This window comes from Colossoma macropomum, unplaced genomic scaffold (genome assembly GCF_904425465.1).
Source record: "Colossoma macropomum unplaced genomic scaffold, Colossoma_macropomum, whole genome shotgun sequence".
NCBI classification, from domain to species: domain Eukaryota; kingdom Metazoa; phylum Chordata; class Actinopteri; order Characiformes; family Serrasalmidae; genus Colossoma; species Colossoma macropomum.
The window spans coordinates 18683838-18701280 of NW_023494790.1; the positions used below are offsets into that span (position 1 = coordinate 18683838).

Below are 17443 nucleotides of genomic sequence, written 5' to 3' on the forward strand. Positions count from 1 at the left end.
GTTTTGACTGAGTTCTCTTTAAATATTCTTACTTTTAATGCACTCGCAGTCATCAGGATTCATCAGCGTGGGGAGGGGGTCTGAAGCACACCTGATGTTACAAAATCTTCTTTGAATACAATTATACATTTCCACCAGGGAGGTCTCCAAATCCTTAAAACTTACATATTGCAACTTTAACATAGTGCCCTGAAAAAAAGAGTGATGCACTGAATTTACCTGACTCAAATGTGTACATTAGTTACTTTTGAATAAAATACATCATAACACACTTTTGTCTTTCAGTATTAGCAATAATTGTGTTTATGTAATATTTTACTAAAGTGGAAATGCCTCAGTTATGTACAGGAAAAAAACAATGCATCACTTTGTATGTCATTTTAATGCATTTTTACCCCAATAAAATCTCCTACCCTATAACCTGGCCACCCCATTTAAAAGGTTCTAGCTACACCCCTGCTCAGCACACAAGGGATAGCTAATATTAAAATGTAATGAAATGCAATTTTTTTCATACTGTGTCCATTTTTGGTCAACATTTTGAAGGTGCACAGATGAAGTGCTAGAGCAGGATAAGACCAGGATATGCATGATATGCTGACAGAATCTCTAATTACATTATGTGCTCACTTGTACTCAATCACATTCAAATTATTGGTAAATTTGTGGTATAATTGTTGGAATTGAATTACAGAGGTTTACATGATAGAATGTATGTAATGAAGCAGATGCTACTCTAGCTATAAACAGTTTAACCCATACACAAAAAAACATGTTACAATTATTTTGCCTGCCACCGTGGCCCTGTCCAAATATACAAAATTCATTCACACGCACACACACACACACACACAAACGCATATATCCACAGAGAAACAAACAACAAAATGCAAAATTCATTTGATAATGCCTGTATGACCCAGCCAGCAGGGTCAGTCCCAACACGCACCATTACATTCAATTTTACAGACAGATGAGAACCAATCTCCTATGGAGAATGGAATGAGCAAAACCATAAACGCCTCCAAAAAATGCATTCAGATGCTTTAAGAGAAGCCTTATTTTTAGCCCTTCCATCACCCATGGGCAGAAGCACACTGAGGACAGACCAGTGGCCAGAACATGAAGTTTAAAAGAGCGTGACCCCCTTCACTGGTCAGCCAGCTATAAGGAGCAGCAGCGAAGCCCAGAGAAAAGACATAAAGCGCACCTACCTGCTCCATCTAGCACGGCCTTTTACTCTCTCACATCCATATAAATGACATGTTGAAATTTAGCCATGTGTAAGCCAGTGTGTATGTGTGTGTGTGTGTGTGTTGAGCTCTGGTGTGCAGTAAAAGGCAGTGAGCTCCAGCATGCAGTGGCTGTGAGGAGAGCACACACAGTGAGTGACTGCAAGCTGGAACAGAGCAGGTGCTGTAGACTTACCTCAGCAGGATCTCAGAGTGCTCTTCAAAATGGCAGTTCATTGACAAACAGCAATACTAACACCACTAAATAAAGTTTGGTTTCATGTACAAGATAAAACTGGTGGAACTGGAAGCTCTACAAATGCAAATAAACATTACTATGGAAAGCTTATGTGGAGTGATGCTCTTACCTGTTTTTGTGAGATGATTTGACAAAGCAATGTTTCAGTCATATTCACATATTTGAGTTTTCAATGTTCTTGGTGATGTAAATTTTTTTTTGCTTGGTAATGCGTATTTATAACTGATGTGTACACTATTAAATTAGCATATATGCACTATATTGTTTATACAAAATCATCACTGTCCAAAAACAGTCTCAATTTTATTTCTATTTTTATTTTCTGAACAGAGCAGATGTGTAAAAATTTCATCATGCACGGACCAATAGAAATGCTCCAAAAGGACTTGGAATAAAAGGCATTTACATTTACTATTAAGTTAAGAACAATTTTTTGTCTTTTTCTGTAAAGTTATCATTTTGGAGATAAAGTTGTATAAATTATAAAATATTATTACATCTTAAAGGATTTTAAACTGTAAAACACTTAACATCTCACTATCCATTCACTATTGTCATACAAGTTTGTATTTGATAACATTGAACATAACATGAGTAACACTTAATAAGTAGTATTACACAAGAATATACCTGTGTAATAGCTAAACTGTGGCTAAAGCTAACTGTATAACCCTCTATGTGGTAAGTAAACAAGCTTCTGCTGTGCCTCCACAGAGTTTATTATTCTGTTTCATCCAAAACAAAGGGGCAAATCTCACCCTACCCCAAGCTGATTGAAACCCCATTTTGCATTTGCTCGTGCATTCAGCCATAAACATTTCCACCGCAGTACGCACCTACCTTCCAGCCCAGTGGGCACACTTTCAGGACATCACACATCATACAGAAAATCAGTGTGACTTTAGATACCCAGAAGCACGCAAAAAAGTGTAGATGCATGTATAAAGCCACAAATACAATATACATGAAAAGCTTACAGCAAGAGCTAGTTATACTGTGTAACATCATATTATGGAAAACAAACGGAAAGAGAAGACATTATGTACCTTTACTTTTACCTATGACATTGATATAATGGTTCCGTGAAGAGAAATTCCAGAGAGATACAGTGGGGGGATACAAAGGAGAGGAAAGAGGCAACAGTAAGAGTCATGAACTTATGTAAGATCCAGAGAAAGGATATGAAGGGTTAACGTCTGCGCTAGCTCCATGCATTAAGAGCACAGTTGGGAGGAGGCAGGTGGAGAAGAGATGGAAGCTTCCTGTCGGGGAACATGCCAAGACACTATGGCGCGGGAGATGGACGGAAAGCATGAATATTGAACAGAAAGCTAATGCTTTCCTGTTTCGCATCCTGAGAATACAGACTACCACATTTACAAAAGAATGAACAAACCCCTGAGAGATGTCCTTCAATCTCCAGCCCATCCAAAGCTTTTTTCCCATTTTTTCTCAGTATGAAAATGAGGTTGGCAAGCAACAATGGAATAGCAATCAGTTGTGGATGACTGACACAGGAAACAATAATAAACTGAAAGGAATACCATGATGGATTGAAGCACAGCTGAGGATTTTGAAGAGAGAAGAAAGCAGAGAAATAAATAAATCAAATAAATAAATAAATGGAAAAGACCAAACCATCCATTGACTCAGCGCCAAGCCGGAAAGAAAGCAGCCCCGAGTAAATCCCTACCAGCAGTGACGGGGATGTGAGGAGGATTCAGCACAAGGAACGAGAGAAAGGCAGAGGAAGGATGGAGGAAGGAGGGAGTGGAGGGTAATGGAGGCAAAAAGGGTGAGAAAGGAATAAAACCCATACCTTGGTCGCCCATCATCAGGTGCGCAAGACCTTAAGGGAAGACAAGAGCACAGTCAGCACAGAGAACGGGATCATGGGAAGGTTTCTGTCACATTGACATGCAGGCATCTTCTGAATACAGGATGCCTGTGGTGTGAGGCGGGGAGGGAGGGGTGTTACACTTGGGAGGAAAAGAAGAGGGGAGGTGAGGAGGAGAGTGGGGGTGTGTTGGGGGGTGGGGTCAGGGGGTTAAAAAGCATTTCTTCAACCCAGTGGTTGCAATGCTTTATCTGTCACACTTATCTGTCACACTTGAAATGACAAATCTATAAAGAAATCATTTTGTTGTTGTCATGGATCAAACATGTCCTCCTTCTGGACAACCTTTCCCAGAAATAAGGTGATATAATTGGGACAAATAGCATGATGGTCATGACTGGACACCAGAAAAAACACATGAATGTGCAAATTAGAATTAAACATACCTATAAAGTAGTGTAGACAACTCAAAAATGTTTTTTCAAGACATGTATTTAAATAAAATGAAATAAGATCAAATAAAAATGAAACTACTAGTTAACATATCTATATGTCCATAAGTTTGTAGACATCTGCTCATCTAATGCTTCTTCTGAAATCTAGGGCTTTAATAGGGAGTTTGTTCCCCCCTTTGCTGCAGTAACTCCCTCTACTCTTCTAGGAAGGCTTCACAGTAGATTTGGAACTTTGATGAGAAGACTTGATTGCATTAGTGAGGTCAGGTACTGATGTTGTATGAATAGTCCTGAATCACAAACACCACTCCAGCTTACCCCAAAGATACCCCTCTAGCCAACGCTTGGCACCGGGCAAGGTTACCTCATGCTCATGTGCGGCTGCTCCAGAGCTTCCCATTCTATCAGCAGTGCTTTTCTATGGATACTGTACAAGCTGTGTGTGTGCAATTGAATGCATGTGAAATGGAATACTTGAATGGCTGCACCATTACATAGCTGAATTCATTAATTAGAAGGGTTGTCTAGAAACCTTTGGACATATAGTGTATATGTACTAGAACGGAACTGAAGAAAAGACCCATTATCCATTTCATCTTTAAGATATCACCCGCAAGCTGCTTTTAGCTATGCCCCTTCCTACATACATAAAAGACACAATACCTCAAAAGGAATGAATTACATGGAGCACGTATTTTACCTGCCTACACTCTAACCTGCATATTTGAACCATCAGTGGGGAATATAAAATCTGATTTGTCCACGGTACTTACCCTCTGTCCCTGAAGCACACAACGCAATTTTAGGAAAATTGACAGCATTTTGCTACCTCTGAATTTCTGTGTGCCGATTTTCAATTGCATGCATTAGCATGTGAGTGTGTGTCTTTCTGTGTGTGAATGTGTGAGAGAGGGTGAGTGAGTGAGTGTGTGTATGAGGGAGAAAGAGAGAGAGAGAGAAACGCAAGCAGCTGCCTGCATTGTAAGATGTAGAATTTGATATTCTGATGTTCTAAGCAGGGACTCCTTTTCCCAGCTCTCATCATGGCTCCAAAGTTTAGACGGCAAACTACAGATGCCAAACCCTGAGCACTCTGACCAACCAGCTAACATTCTGGAAGAAATGAGTTTACCTTTTACCTGTGGTGTACACCTTGTAAATAACCTTAAAGATGGTTCCAGGCCCCAAGTAGGCAAAACCTTGGTTCCACTTACCGTCCTTGTGTCCCCAAAAAACAAAAAATTACAGTTGGGGTATTTAGAAAAATAGAGAGAAGTACATGACAAAGGGGAAAGGATGAATGAAAGGAGAATAGAAGGGAGTAGGTAAAAGTGTACCCACCTCCAACGTAGGCCTCTTCTGGAAGGATCGGCCGAGGCGTGGAGAGAAAGAGGAAGACATTGATTAAGAGGCATGCAGTCTGGAAGGTGGCCCAACCTTGAGGACTACCACGGTTACATGCGTCTTATCACTCCGTGCAAATGCCTAAGCCAAAACAAATGCTGCCATGGAGAGACTAAGACTAGAGGGTTCCATTTCCTGTCAAGTCTCCTATATGCTTTTCTAGTTTTGAGTACAGTCCAGACTCTAATTTCCCACTAATGTATGGAACTCGACAGAGGTTCAACCAGGAAGACTTCATTTTTTCCGTTTCTTACCCAATTATAGCCTCAAGTTCTCTCATTTCTTCTACATCCAAGAAGCTCCAGCTTACAAAGGAACAACCCAGTGGCCCACCATACTTCAATTCAATTTCTGAAATTCAATTCAAAGACCAAGTCTTCCTGGTTGAACTTACATTTTCCTTCACATTATAATTAATGAGCACATCTGATGCTGATAAACACATTAAAACTGTGATATTTCAAAGAGCATGCACAAACATGCAGGCAGTTAAATAACTAGAAGCAAAATGGAAGACAGTGAGAAATGAGTGATGATTAATTACTAATATTTCTATAGTTATAAAAATGTTTTCCTTCTTTTAAGTACAACATAAATACATAATTAGTCTCAATGTCTATGATGCAATTTATGTCTGATGTTCAACATCAAAAATGTTTTGATGTATTAGAGCAGAGTACAGACCAAAGGCAATATCTTTTCTTAATCACTTCTGCGGTCTTTAATTGCTGAGAGAACTAATAAGGGAATACAAGTGAGTCATGCAGGTGTTTAATAAAGAAAACAGGTGACGTAGCAGAAGATCAGTCAGTCAGTTCAGTTATAATGAAATGTACAGTACCTGAGTAAATACATGTATATGCATGTGATGAATTACCCCATACAGTCATTGTTAAAATGTATGACTTTTTTCATTTTCACTGAATTTACTGTTTTCCTCCTCTAAAGAAAGAGTACATTACCTTGAGAAATGAGCCTTTCATGCTTTTGTTCAACACACACACCTTTCTTTCCTTGGGCCAGCTCGTTTCTTGGCAGCCCCTGACACCCAAGTCCTTCCTAAAATCATCTTTTCTATCTTAAAGTGTTAAAGCATCCAGTCCTACCTCTGTTGTTTTGCACCTCAAGGGGAAAAATGACCCAAGACTTACCGCTGCAGTCTGCTCCTCTGGACCAAATACAAATTGCATGCACCACAACTGCGACTAGAACAAAAATGCTGATGAATGAATGAACAAATAAAAAAAAAAAGCATAAAAAGAACGTGCCATGGCAGAAATAATGACAAATCAACATTATGCAGTTAGTGTTGCAGTGTGTGATGGCATTATGTATCGCAGGCCTACTCCTACTGTGTCCTCTCTCGGGCAGATTACGGAAGAATGGGCAATACCTTCGTACCCTGCCAATTGAATAATCTCTTTACAATGAATGAGAACACAAAGATTTGGGACCAAAAACTGCTAAATCTGAGGACTGGCAACCAATTAGGTTGATGACACTGAGAAATATCAGGCAGCTATTCCTAACAGTGTGCTGCTGCAGCATTCGGGAAGAGCAGAGCCTTCTACTATTGATTTTATGTTCACAATCACCCTCGGCCTCTAGCACTAGTAAGTGATGCCATTATCTCTCTTACAGTATATGCCAGTACATTGCTAATCCTATTTGTGTGCATGTGAGAGATGTAAGCAGGCACTGGGAAGGCTACCCGCACTCAGGCTGGAGCCCGTCTAGTAGGGCTGCAGTTGTATTTACACTGGCCTGACTGACAGATCAGGATCATGTAGCCTCTCTCTAATGCTGCAGAGTCCATGCAGAGCCAGAGACACGTAGGCTTTCATCAAGCTGACGGCTTGTTTTGAGCACTGGCCGTGCACAGTGCCCTGCTTTTGCTGGAGAATAAAAGCTGGCAGTAGAGGACAAGGCACCAGTATGGGCCTGAGCAGGCATGGGCCAAACGCAATGTGGCGCGTGCTCTCACACAGCCCTGTGCAACCAGGGCTGCAGCTCCAGCTGCTCGTTTATAGCAGTTTTTCAGTTCGTCAGAGTGTGTTATTCTCAAACACACACACACATACACACATGCATAGAGATAGAGATACTGCACAGAACCCTCTGAGGGGGGTCACTCTGTGTACGCTCTGCTGTACAAGGCATTCAGCTATGGCAAAGTCACTAAAGATGTCACTGTCAACAAAGATTTAGTCAAACTTCATCAAAAATCATCTGCTGGCTCAGTGATGAGACACTGTTTCTGAAAATAAGCAGCTAGAAAACATTGCTAGTCTACATATTGCTGCTAGATGTGTTGGGTTATAAAGAGGAATCGATAAACATACAATTAATAGAATTATAGTTACATAAAAGAGTATTTTAAGAGCATTCAGAGAGGTAAAGGTGTGTATGTATTCATATACTAGAATAACAAAGTACATATACAACCCTCCTAGCCAGTGGTCTCTAACCCTGGTCCTGGAAAGCTACCTTCCTGCAGAGCCTAGTTCCAACCACAGTTTGCCTCACCTGTTCCAGCTAACCAATCTCTTCCCAAGCCCCTGATTGGCTGGATCACATGTATAAGAGTTGGGTAACGGGTGGGACAGCTTATTGGATACAGGTTGGAACTTAACTCTGCAGGAACGTAGCTCTCCAGGACCAGGGTTGGACCACTGCTCTAAACTAAGGCTATGCCATTGCTGTACTGGACTGATTTTCATCCTCTTCACCCAATCTAGTCCAATATATCCTCCACACAGAGCTGTTTACAGTGTCTTCTGTACAGTCTCATCTGTATCACTGATAGATTAGAGGGCTTAGTCTATCTGGAAAGAGTTTTAGATTATATGGTATGGTAGATCTCTATACACAGTCCATCCACATTTACAACTCATCACCAAAGATTACAGAGGGTAGATACTGAGAGGTCTAAGAGGTTGAAGGTTGACTATAAGCATGAGAAATAACTCTTGTAAATTACAGTGGCCAGTAGATCAAGCAAAATTCCTTGATCCTTTAATTGAGTGTATTGCGATAATAATATGTAAATAACCTCTGACTGATGCAATTAAAACAGACCTATAATTTAATGTTAGACGTTCATGTGTTAGATGTTAATCTAAAAAGCTCAGGCAATATATCTCGATTTGTTTTCTTTATATCTATCTAAATCCTTAGTACTGATTTTATTTTAGAAAGGTTGACAGGGAATGTATACAAACTTGAACACATACTTTATATAGTATGCACATGCTTGCTTTGTATTGATGTAATCTATCAGTGGTCACCAACCCTTTTTCTGGAAATCAATCGCTCTTGGACATCTACCTTTATCCAGCTAAGTGAGAACTTGTGAAGACCATAATGAGTTGGATCAACTGGGGTGGATTTGTGTTAGAGCAAACCTCAGCAGAAAAGCAGCTTATTTTATTTTCATTTTGTTTGCAACCACTAGCTCCTTTTCTGGGTACTTATCTTCACTGTGAGTCAATCCTTTGAATTACAACTGTGTGAAAAGATGTGACTGATTGATTGATATTCATTAGAAGCATTAGTGGCTTCTGCTCTATATAGTGAATATATAAAGTATATTTGTCATTTCCTTTCTCTCCATTCAAGCCTTAGCTAGTTTCTAAGCACATTCAAGTAATGCTAAAACTCTGCTGTTCTCCTTCCACTGCACAGGTCCCACTGCGAGGGTTGAACAGACACCCCTCCGTCTTCAAAGCAGCACAAAGGGCTTAACCAAAGAACTAGAGCATATGCAGCCCCAAATGTGACATAATACCTCTGTAAACCCTTTCTGTCTGTAAAACCAACAGTGATATTTAAACACGGCTGCACGATCAATGCTCTGGCCTACACAAATAAGCCCGGCAAACCAATTTCACTATTCAACTAAATGCTCTAAGCATACCAATGGCGTAGTGTTCTAACAGCCATCTTGAAAGAACAAACACTTTACATATTACACACTTAAAGTCTCATGGAGGGGCTACAGATGAGTGGCAGTTGATACAAAACAATTCTTTATGGCTCTTGAATGTAGAAAAAAGGTGAAAGCATAATAACACTCAGGAAACGCCTTGCTCTCACCGTGCCCAGCAGTGTAAAAGTATCTCATTACAAGTAGCATAGTTATTCTCTGCAGTGCGGCCTCCCTCTCCCACTGCGATCACCACACCTGCTTCACTAAAGAATGTCATTACCACAACTGCCTGTCGCGAGAGTGACGGAGCGTTTGTGCGTTCAAAGCGGACACATTAAATCCACACACCACCCCGTTCCTCGCTGAAGTGTATGTAACCGGCCAATCAAGAAGGTGGCCTCTGACGGATCACTTCGTCCATGAGGTTGACAGCAAATGTTACTGCATACCATGGAAAGCAGAAGCAGAACTGTGTCACAGCCACCTTTTCCTCCTCAGCTAAAACCTCACGTGCTGGATTTGCATTAATGACCAAAGGACGGACAGAATCAGGCTAAGAGGAGTTAAAAGCCATGAAGTCGTTAAAACACATGCTCTACACTGGCATCTATTTCACGTGAGGCATTAAATTTTAATGTCTTTCTGTCCTTTTCACTGCCATTAAGAGTATGCTAATAACAACAATGCTAAACGGCATAGTGAAAGGTCATTCTATCCCTATCTCCTTCTGGAAGAAAGGAAAGACCCACCATTGTAGTCATACTATTATTATAATAATTTTCTCTTTGCATAAAAGATATCCTCCATGCCAGTCCTTCTATCTATAATAAGGTATAACACTAATATTCAGACAATGCTGGATGTGCCATTAACTAAAGCATTCAATTCATGGCTTTGAAATAAAACTTAATAAAAATAAAATCTCTAAAATTAAATAAGGTCTTTGTATCAGTAGCAAGCAACATATACTCACCCAATTAGTAGTGAAAATGACCATACTATTGTCAATGATATTGATTTTCCATTAAGCTCAACCCAGAAACAACTGTGGATCATACAGGATCCCAAAAACAAGAGTCAATCACTGAGAGTCAGTCAATAAATGAGTTGAGAAATTAGATAGAGAGCCATCCCAATGTCTCAGACAATAACTGTAGCCTGAACATTCTTAAGTTATCCTACTTTGTGTGATCAAGGGCACGGAGAACTCAACAGGCATGCTCCCTCTGACTCAAAGGTATAACACTTAATTAAAAGCACCCTGCCGTTACATATGCTGATGAACTACCAAGGACCTGCTTAAGAGACCAATAAAAACCCTACAGTAACACGAAGACCTTACTCTAGTCTATTACAGTACAACTGTCTGTAAAATGCATATACAGTCTCCATTCTGCTTTACTAGGACACAATTTACTCAGTGGGTATGTAGTTTCCTTGGCAACACTGTATCTTGTATGCCTGAGACCTAACCAACACAAAATCCATCAATATCCAGTTGAAATCAGTCCACAGAGAGGATTATCAAGGGAAAAAAGGGAAAAGATGGAACAAACTTAAAAACAGTGGAATCTGACACCAATGGAAGTTAAACTGGGAACCAACCAGTATAGTTACATATGAAAGCCACTGAGAAGAACTGAAAGCTTTAGCTCTGAGTAACTGATGTCTTCTCCAGACAGGCTACCCACAATGTTAGTCCCATTCAATCAGACATATCCGCTTATATTTTTCTGCACCAACAATTCTTAGGATTTATGCACAACATGAGTTATAAAACCGGCATTTGGTACATGATATTGATGGATTCTATATCTCCACCAAAAGTTCAGGTTTACTCTATGAACAGCTGCCTAATCATTCAATTTGATGACTCGTGGCCTGCAGTTCTGAATGAGTTTGTGGGTGCTCTGGAAGAGCTGGCTAAAACGTAGCAATAAAACCTCTACTTTCCTCTGTGCTGTTGCCTTTTGCTGTGAACAACAGCATCTAGTGCTAATCTAATCACGTGATGTAACATGGCCCATGGCCACGGTAGAGGCCTGAAACAGACATGATGTAGCATGCACTTCTTTCTGAGGAACTAGTGCAAATGTTTAAAAAAAGGAAAAGAAATAAATAAAAAAAGTCAAGGAAAGGGCTATGTTTCAGGGAAAATAAAAGATTTCAATAGTTTTAATAACAGGGACGGCGAATCCAGGCCTCTTACCTTCACTGCAGTCTTTCCCCTGGAATCCAGTTTCGGAGCAGTCACAGATGGGCTCATCATTGACGATGCTGCACACTCCTCCGTTCAGGCAAACATGGTCAGCTTCACAAATGTCGCTGTTGATCCCCTCACTACCAATTAGCACTGGCTCAGAGCCATTCACCTTCAAATCGGTTATCCATCCTTTGTATGAGACCTGGTCTTTGATGGAGGCGGATGTTAGGCGCAGGGCTACAGAGCGCAGTTCTGGAGGTATCCCCCCTAAGAACAAAGGACTAAAAACCGTCATGTCCCTTCTTTTAGACTTCACTTCCACCCACTTGATCTCGTCGTCCACAACTAGAGTAGTGTTTTTGAAATTCCTGCGCACAGTAACCGCGTGCCAGCGGCTGTCGTTGACCGCAGTGTCGGACAGCACTGTGGCGGGTTCGGCGCAGAAGATCGAGAAGCGCAAACTGAGTCTACCGTTGTGGATGAGCAGTTCCAAGAAGTCGCAGAATCCCTCATCGTCAAAATACACCAAGAGTCCGTGAGAGCTTTTCGTTTTCATGTTGAAACTCATTTCGCTCTCGCAGCAGGCGTTCCACATGGGGAACCTCGCCCACTGGCCTTCAGCGCCAGTGAACTCCATGCTAGCCCCTATGTCAACCAAGCAACAAACCAGTAGGCCTATCCAAATCAAATGTGCGCCGTTACGCATGGAGAAGCTCATGGTGAATTCAAAAGGTTAGAGTAAAACTAAGCTAAAAAAGTGATATAATTGATAATTTATCTTAGTTATCCAGTCCTAAAACATAAATGGCTTCCCTGTGACAGACGGGGCAGCTATACATTTGGGCTAATTTTTTTTGTTTAATCATTGTTCTATGTGCAGAAAAGGGGAAGGCCTGTGCTATGGTCTAATCATATTCAACAAAGATCATTTCTAGCTGAAATGATAACAAGCAAAGTTAGGTGCAGATATGTTTTTTTGCAGCACAAAGACACCAAGGGCATAAACTAATCTAGAGGCTACTAGAATATTAGGCAGTTCCCCTTCAATTGAATCTAAATGGGCTACAGTGGGGCTTGTTTGCCAAGGTATCCATCACACAAAGTCATGCATTTACAGGAAATGTCTGAGTAAATTAGGCCACCACGGGTCATCAGAGTAGCTTAATTAATAGTCATTGCGTTGGCCAAGTGTCAGGTGGACAGAAAAAAATGGGGAAAAAACAGAACCTTCTCAGAGTAGGGTTAATATGTAGGCCCGTGTAGGGCCTTCAGTGCTCACAAACCTTCTAATCACATCCACTTTGACAAATTGATCCGCAATCTGAAAAGAATAAGAAACAAGTGTCTTAATTTCTGGAATGGAAAAGTTGACAAAGCAGACAGAGAACACAGCAAACAGGCCCAGAAAATGGCATCAATCACTGAACACTGTCATTGGTCAGCTCTCCTAATTTACACCTACAAGAGAATAATTATAATTAAGCTTCTGTTTAATCTTATTTCATTAAGGGAAAACGTAGCAGTGATTTTAAATGAAGGAAAGAAAGAGGAAATTTAACAGCCATTGCAATTATCTTCAGCAAATCACAATATGGCAAATCCCAAATGCGTCATCGTACGTATCTCCCTCACACAGCAATGCATTTATGCATTCAAACCATTCAGGTTGCGGACAGAATGAGAGATTTATCTTTAATCTCTCTATTTCTCACGCACTTCATGCCACATCTGTGTCCACGACCGCTTAACTTGCTTTGTATCAGCTTTACTAATCGGTAGAGCGAGCAGTGTTAGTTATCTACAGCAGGTCTATCAAAGGCGCCTGTGTGCGGATCTTTTCCAGCTCGAGCCCTCGGGACGGAATCTCACCCTTTGACACAACACGTGGGAGTGAGGGAGTGAGTGAAAGTCTAGCTCTCTCTCTCCCTCTTTGCTCTGCACCCCCAAAACAGAGACTGGAGCAGAGAGGGGTTTCAATATTAATGCACCGCTGCTGTGGAGCCCCCAGGCTGTCTGTCAGTCGAGCCCAACCAATCACTCCATCCTTTAAGTCCTGCCGGACTGGTCTCATAAAACACAGGTAGGTGCCATTACGCTCAGGTGGTACGATATAGAACAATAACGACGGGATAACATTAACAGTAGACCAGTAACAGCAGTGCAGCGGTATATTTGATGACACCCCAGCTGAATTACAACAGATCCGTTTTCCCCACAGCCGTGAACCGACGCTGAACTGCACTGTGGGAAAAAAATTGACAGTTACCTAGAGACAACTCATTTCTTCTACATTGCTAGTGCCTTAAGGAAGATGCTGAAATGTAAGCGCTTTTGCCTTTGATCAGTGCAGTAGATGGATGAGTCAGATGCGCAGAGCTTAGCCAATTATCATCCGTTTCCTCCTCAGAGTGAGAGAGAAGCCCAGCTCACAGCACGCCTCTATCGGTGAGCTGCTGTAGGCTACAGCACGATCAGGACACGAATAGCTCATCAGACCGCACAAAAAACGGACCTGCCCAGTCATAAACCTCAAGATCAGTTCAATACCAGACTAAAACAAACAGGTCTCACCTGTGTGGCACTGCCTGCTGATGGGACCTCAGTCATGAAACCACAGCAGCGCACAAACAACGCCGCGTAAAGCCGAGAGAGTCAAATGGAAGTGCGTTTTTTTTTACCTTGAGAGAAATACCATCGTGTGGTCCCCCCGTGATCGGCCAGCCTCACTGAAGAAGCTCGGTGATGCCTTCCGCATCGACTTAGTTTGTGAAGGTTTTCTAGTTTGGCAAAAAAAAATAAAAATCAAATCACTGCATCGTTGTGGGGAGAGGAAAAAAGTGAAAAAAAAAATCAGATGTAATCGCCTATGCAGATCCCCCAAAAGTCCCAATGGGTTAACGGTTCAGAGATGGAAACAGCAGCCTAGTGAAGCTGATCACGAAACCACTCGTTCTACCGCAGAAACTACAGCGAGGAACGCTTCACGTCGACGCGCGGAAAAAGAAAGAGAGAGAAAAGGACGTCGCTCCCTGTTTGGTGCGAGAAAAAAAGGTGCGATGTGTTTGTGAGCTGAGCTCTGCCAGGGACCGTCAGCCCCGGAGACATGGCGTCACGTGGCCTCCCCGTTAGCCGGAGACGGGCGGGGAGGGGCGGGGCGGGACTGCAGCAGCCCGGGCAGCGCGGAGCTCTCCAAGGTGCTGAAGAGGCACGGAGCGGCCAGCCAACGCTTCTGTTACCTTTTCTGACCATGATCACATGCTGACAAAAACCAGAAGGGAAAGAAATGGTGGCGTCAGGGTTTCAGAACTGATTTGGTGTTCGAGGCAGAGCAGCAAAAGCAGCTTTTAAATAGTACCATAAGGAAACCATAACGAACCTTTCTCTTCCTGTGGTCTTACTGTGAGAACAATATCTAGACACTGTAACGTGGAACCTCTCTCACTGTCTGTGATGTGCATTGGTTGTGATCACATTCTGTTGTTATTAAGTATTTCTCAATAAACATTAGTGGAAGAAAGGTATGGAGAAATAGCTGGTTTCACAAAGATTGGCCAGGAAAAGTGAAGGCAGCTGTTGAATAATATGGAGTGACTGTAATGAGGTAGATATGAACCTCACTCCATGCTTCACTGGGCTTTTTACATGAACAAGATCTAGTGACTAAATTGCGGGACATATGCACTGGCTGTGATCACATGCTACAGTTATTAAACATTTCTCAGTACATTTCTGGCATTAGAAAGTTATGAAGGGAAAATTGGTTTCCAAAAGGCTGGTGGTGTTTGATGCTGAGCAGCAAAAGCAGCCATTAAACAATATGGAATATAAAAGGAACCTCTTTCCTTCTTTGGTCTTACTGTAAAAACAATATCTAGTTTTGAACCTCTCCCCTCTCTATGGTATGCTTTGGATGTGATCACATTCTGTTGTTACTAATCATTTCTCAATAAATGTCTCGAGTAAGAAAGGTATGAAGGGAACACCTGGTTTCTCAAATGTTGGCCAGCAATGGCAACGTTTGAAAGCATTTACTGAATAATATGGAGTGACTGTAATGAGAGACCTTTGAACCTCTCTCTATGCATCTCTGATCTTTCTATGAATCCCTCTCTGTGCGTCTCTGGTCTTTCTATGAATCCCTCTCTGTGCGTCTCTGGTCTTTCTATGAACCTCTCTATATGCATCTCTGGTCTTTTAACATGTACAATGTCTAGTGACTATAATGTGGAATTGCATTGGCTATAATGTGTGCATTGGCTGCAATTATATTCTATAGTTATTAAACCTCTTAAACAGGCAAACTTTTTTCACACCTCTATAACCTAAGATCAACTCGGCCAGCTTGCACTGTAGTCCATGGTGTTACTGAGTAAAAAGCCTTTGGATGTAATAATGCATTATTTTGTCACTAAATGTGTGGCATTAGAAAGACATGAAAGTAAAATCTGTACCCAAAATGCTGATAGTGTCCAAGTTTGGCAATGTCTGAAGTCAGCTGTTAAGCAACATGGAGTAATAGCTGTACCTACGTCTTTTAATAAATATCTGGTTTAAGACAGGTATGAAGGCTGGATATTTTTCTAAAAGATCGGTAGTGTTTGGAATTCATCAGCAAAGGCATTATTTTAAGGCAGCTATTGGCAATATGGAGCAGCTGATATGAATCTTTTTTTCTCTCTGGTCTTACTATGTGAACAATATCTTACCTTGTTTCTACTGTCATTGTCCATTTTATCATGTCCAGCATATATTTACATTTTGTAGTTCTACAATTACAGATTTTAGTCCATTTCTTTCTCTGCACAATTTTTTAGCCCCCTTTACTTCATTTAACAATGGTCAGGACCACCACAGGACCACTACTGAGCAGGTATTACTGGAGTGGTGGATGCAGAGGAACAGAAGGACTACAGTCTGGAGCTGTAGAATCACAAAGTGCACCTATATGGTAAGTAGACCTGATAACATAGACCAAAGGGTTCTAAAGTTGTGTCATCATTTTGTAGTTGTTGTTTTGCCCATATTAGAAATTCCAGGTCTAGGGTGGCGAACAGAAATGAATGTCATTATGGAAAATCACCACTGTCACAACCTGTGGTGAACAAAAAAGTTCCAAAGCTGATGTCTTTTGTCCTGTGTACATTTTATTTCTCTAATGTCACTGGATCCTTTGAATTTTGAGAGGTTTTTTGTAGTCAGAATATGAATAATGCTACATACATGCTATGAGCAAGCAAATCAGTGTTAGTTTATATGTAGCAATAGTCGTATTTTGGCTCCTTAATGACCTCATCATTCAGAGGGTCTGGCAACATTCAGAGAAACTGTACATATGGCAAAACAGAACATTTTAGCCTACCACAGGATGCAACAGCAAACCAGCTTAGACCTGGAGTTCCTAATATGGGTAAGGCACCGATTGCAGAATGACAATGCAACTTTAGAGGTCTACGAATGTAGGTACGTGTACCTAATATAGTGACCAGCGAGTGTCTCTAGTAACTATAACATGGGACCTCTGTTCTTGCATTCATGTACACTGGTTGTGATCAGATGTTACAGTTATTAAACATTTCTCAATACAATTCTACCATTAGAAAGACACAAAGGGAACAACTGGTTTCCAAAAGGTAGGCCAGAAAATTGGTTGCATTGGTGCATTGGTTGTGTCTACATTCTGTTATTACATGTGTTACATTATGTTATTAAGCATTTCTCAATAAATGTCTGGTGTAAGTAAGGTGTTAAGGGTTTCCAAAAGGTTGGCCAGCAAAAGTAACATTTGAAGGCAGCTTTTGAATAATATGCAGTGACTGTAATGGGGTAGATATGAATCTCAGAATCTCACTCTGTGCTTCGCTGGTCTTTTTACATGAACAAGATCTAGTGACTATAGTGTGGGATGTGTGCACTGGCTGTGATTACATGCTGCAGTTTTTAAACATAGCATTGGAAAGTTATGAAGGGAAAATTGCATTCCAAAAGGTTTGTGGTGTTTAAGGTCAGCCAGCAAATGCACGGTTTAAAAGCAGCTTCTGTGCAATATGGAGTAACTGTGGTTCCACCCTTGTTCTGGTCTTGCTATGACTGAAATGAATGCTTATTAAGTGTTTCCCAAACCCTAA

The 17443-nt window shown here is 41.2% G+C and overlaps 1 protein-coding gene across 3 annotated transcripts in view; it reads right to left on the bottom strand.

The window, feature by feature from the left end:
- The window catches only part of nrxn1a (neurexin 1a), a 197089-nt gene extending 182688 nt beyond the window's left edge, over window positions 1-14401 (bottom strand). For 2 of the 3 annotated variants that reach the window (XM_036572434.1, XM_036572433.1), the window contains exons 1-4: window positions 13997-14401; window positions 11325-12639; window positions 5125-5142; window positions 3311-3340 (exon numbers count right to left, since the gene is read on the bottom strand). In XM_036572434.1, the coding sequence (XP_036428327.1) occupies window positions 3311-3340; window positions 5125-5142; window positions 11325-12036 (760 nt within the window). In that variant the 5' untranslated portion in view covers window positions 12037-12639; window positions 13997-14401. Of the gene's footprint in view, window positions 1-2537; window positions 2550-3310; window positions 3341-5124; window positions 5143-11324; window positions 12640-13996 lie in introns of all 3 variants that reach the window. The other variant, XM_036572432.1, reaches the window with a different exon arrangement.
- Window positions 14402-17443: the final 3042 nt, after the last annotated feature.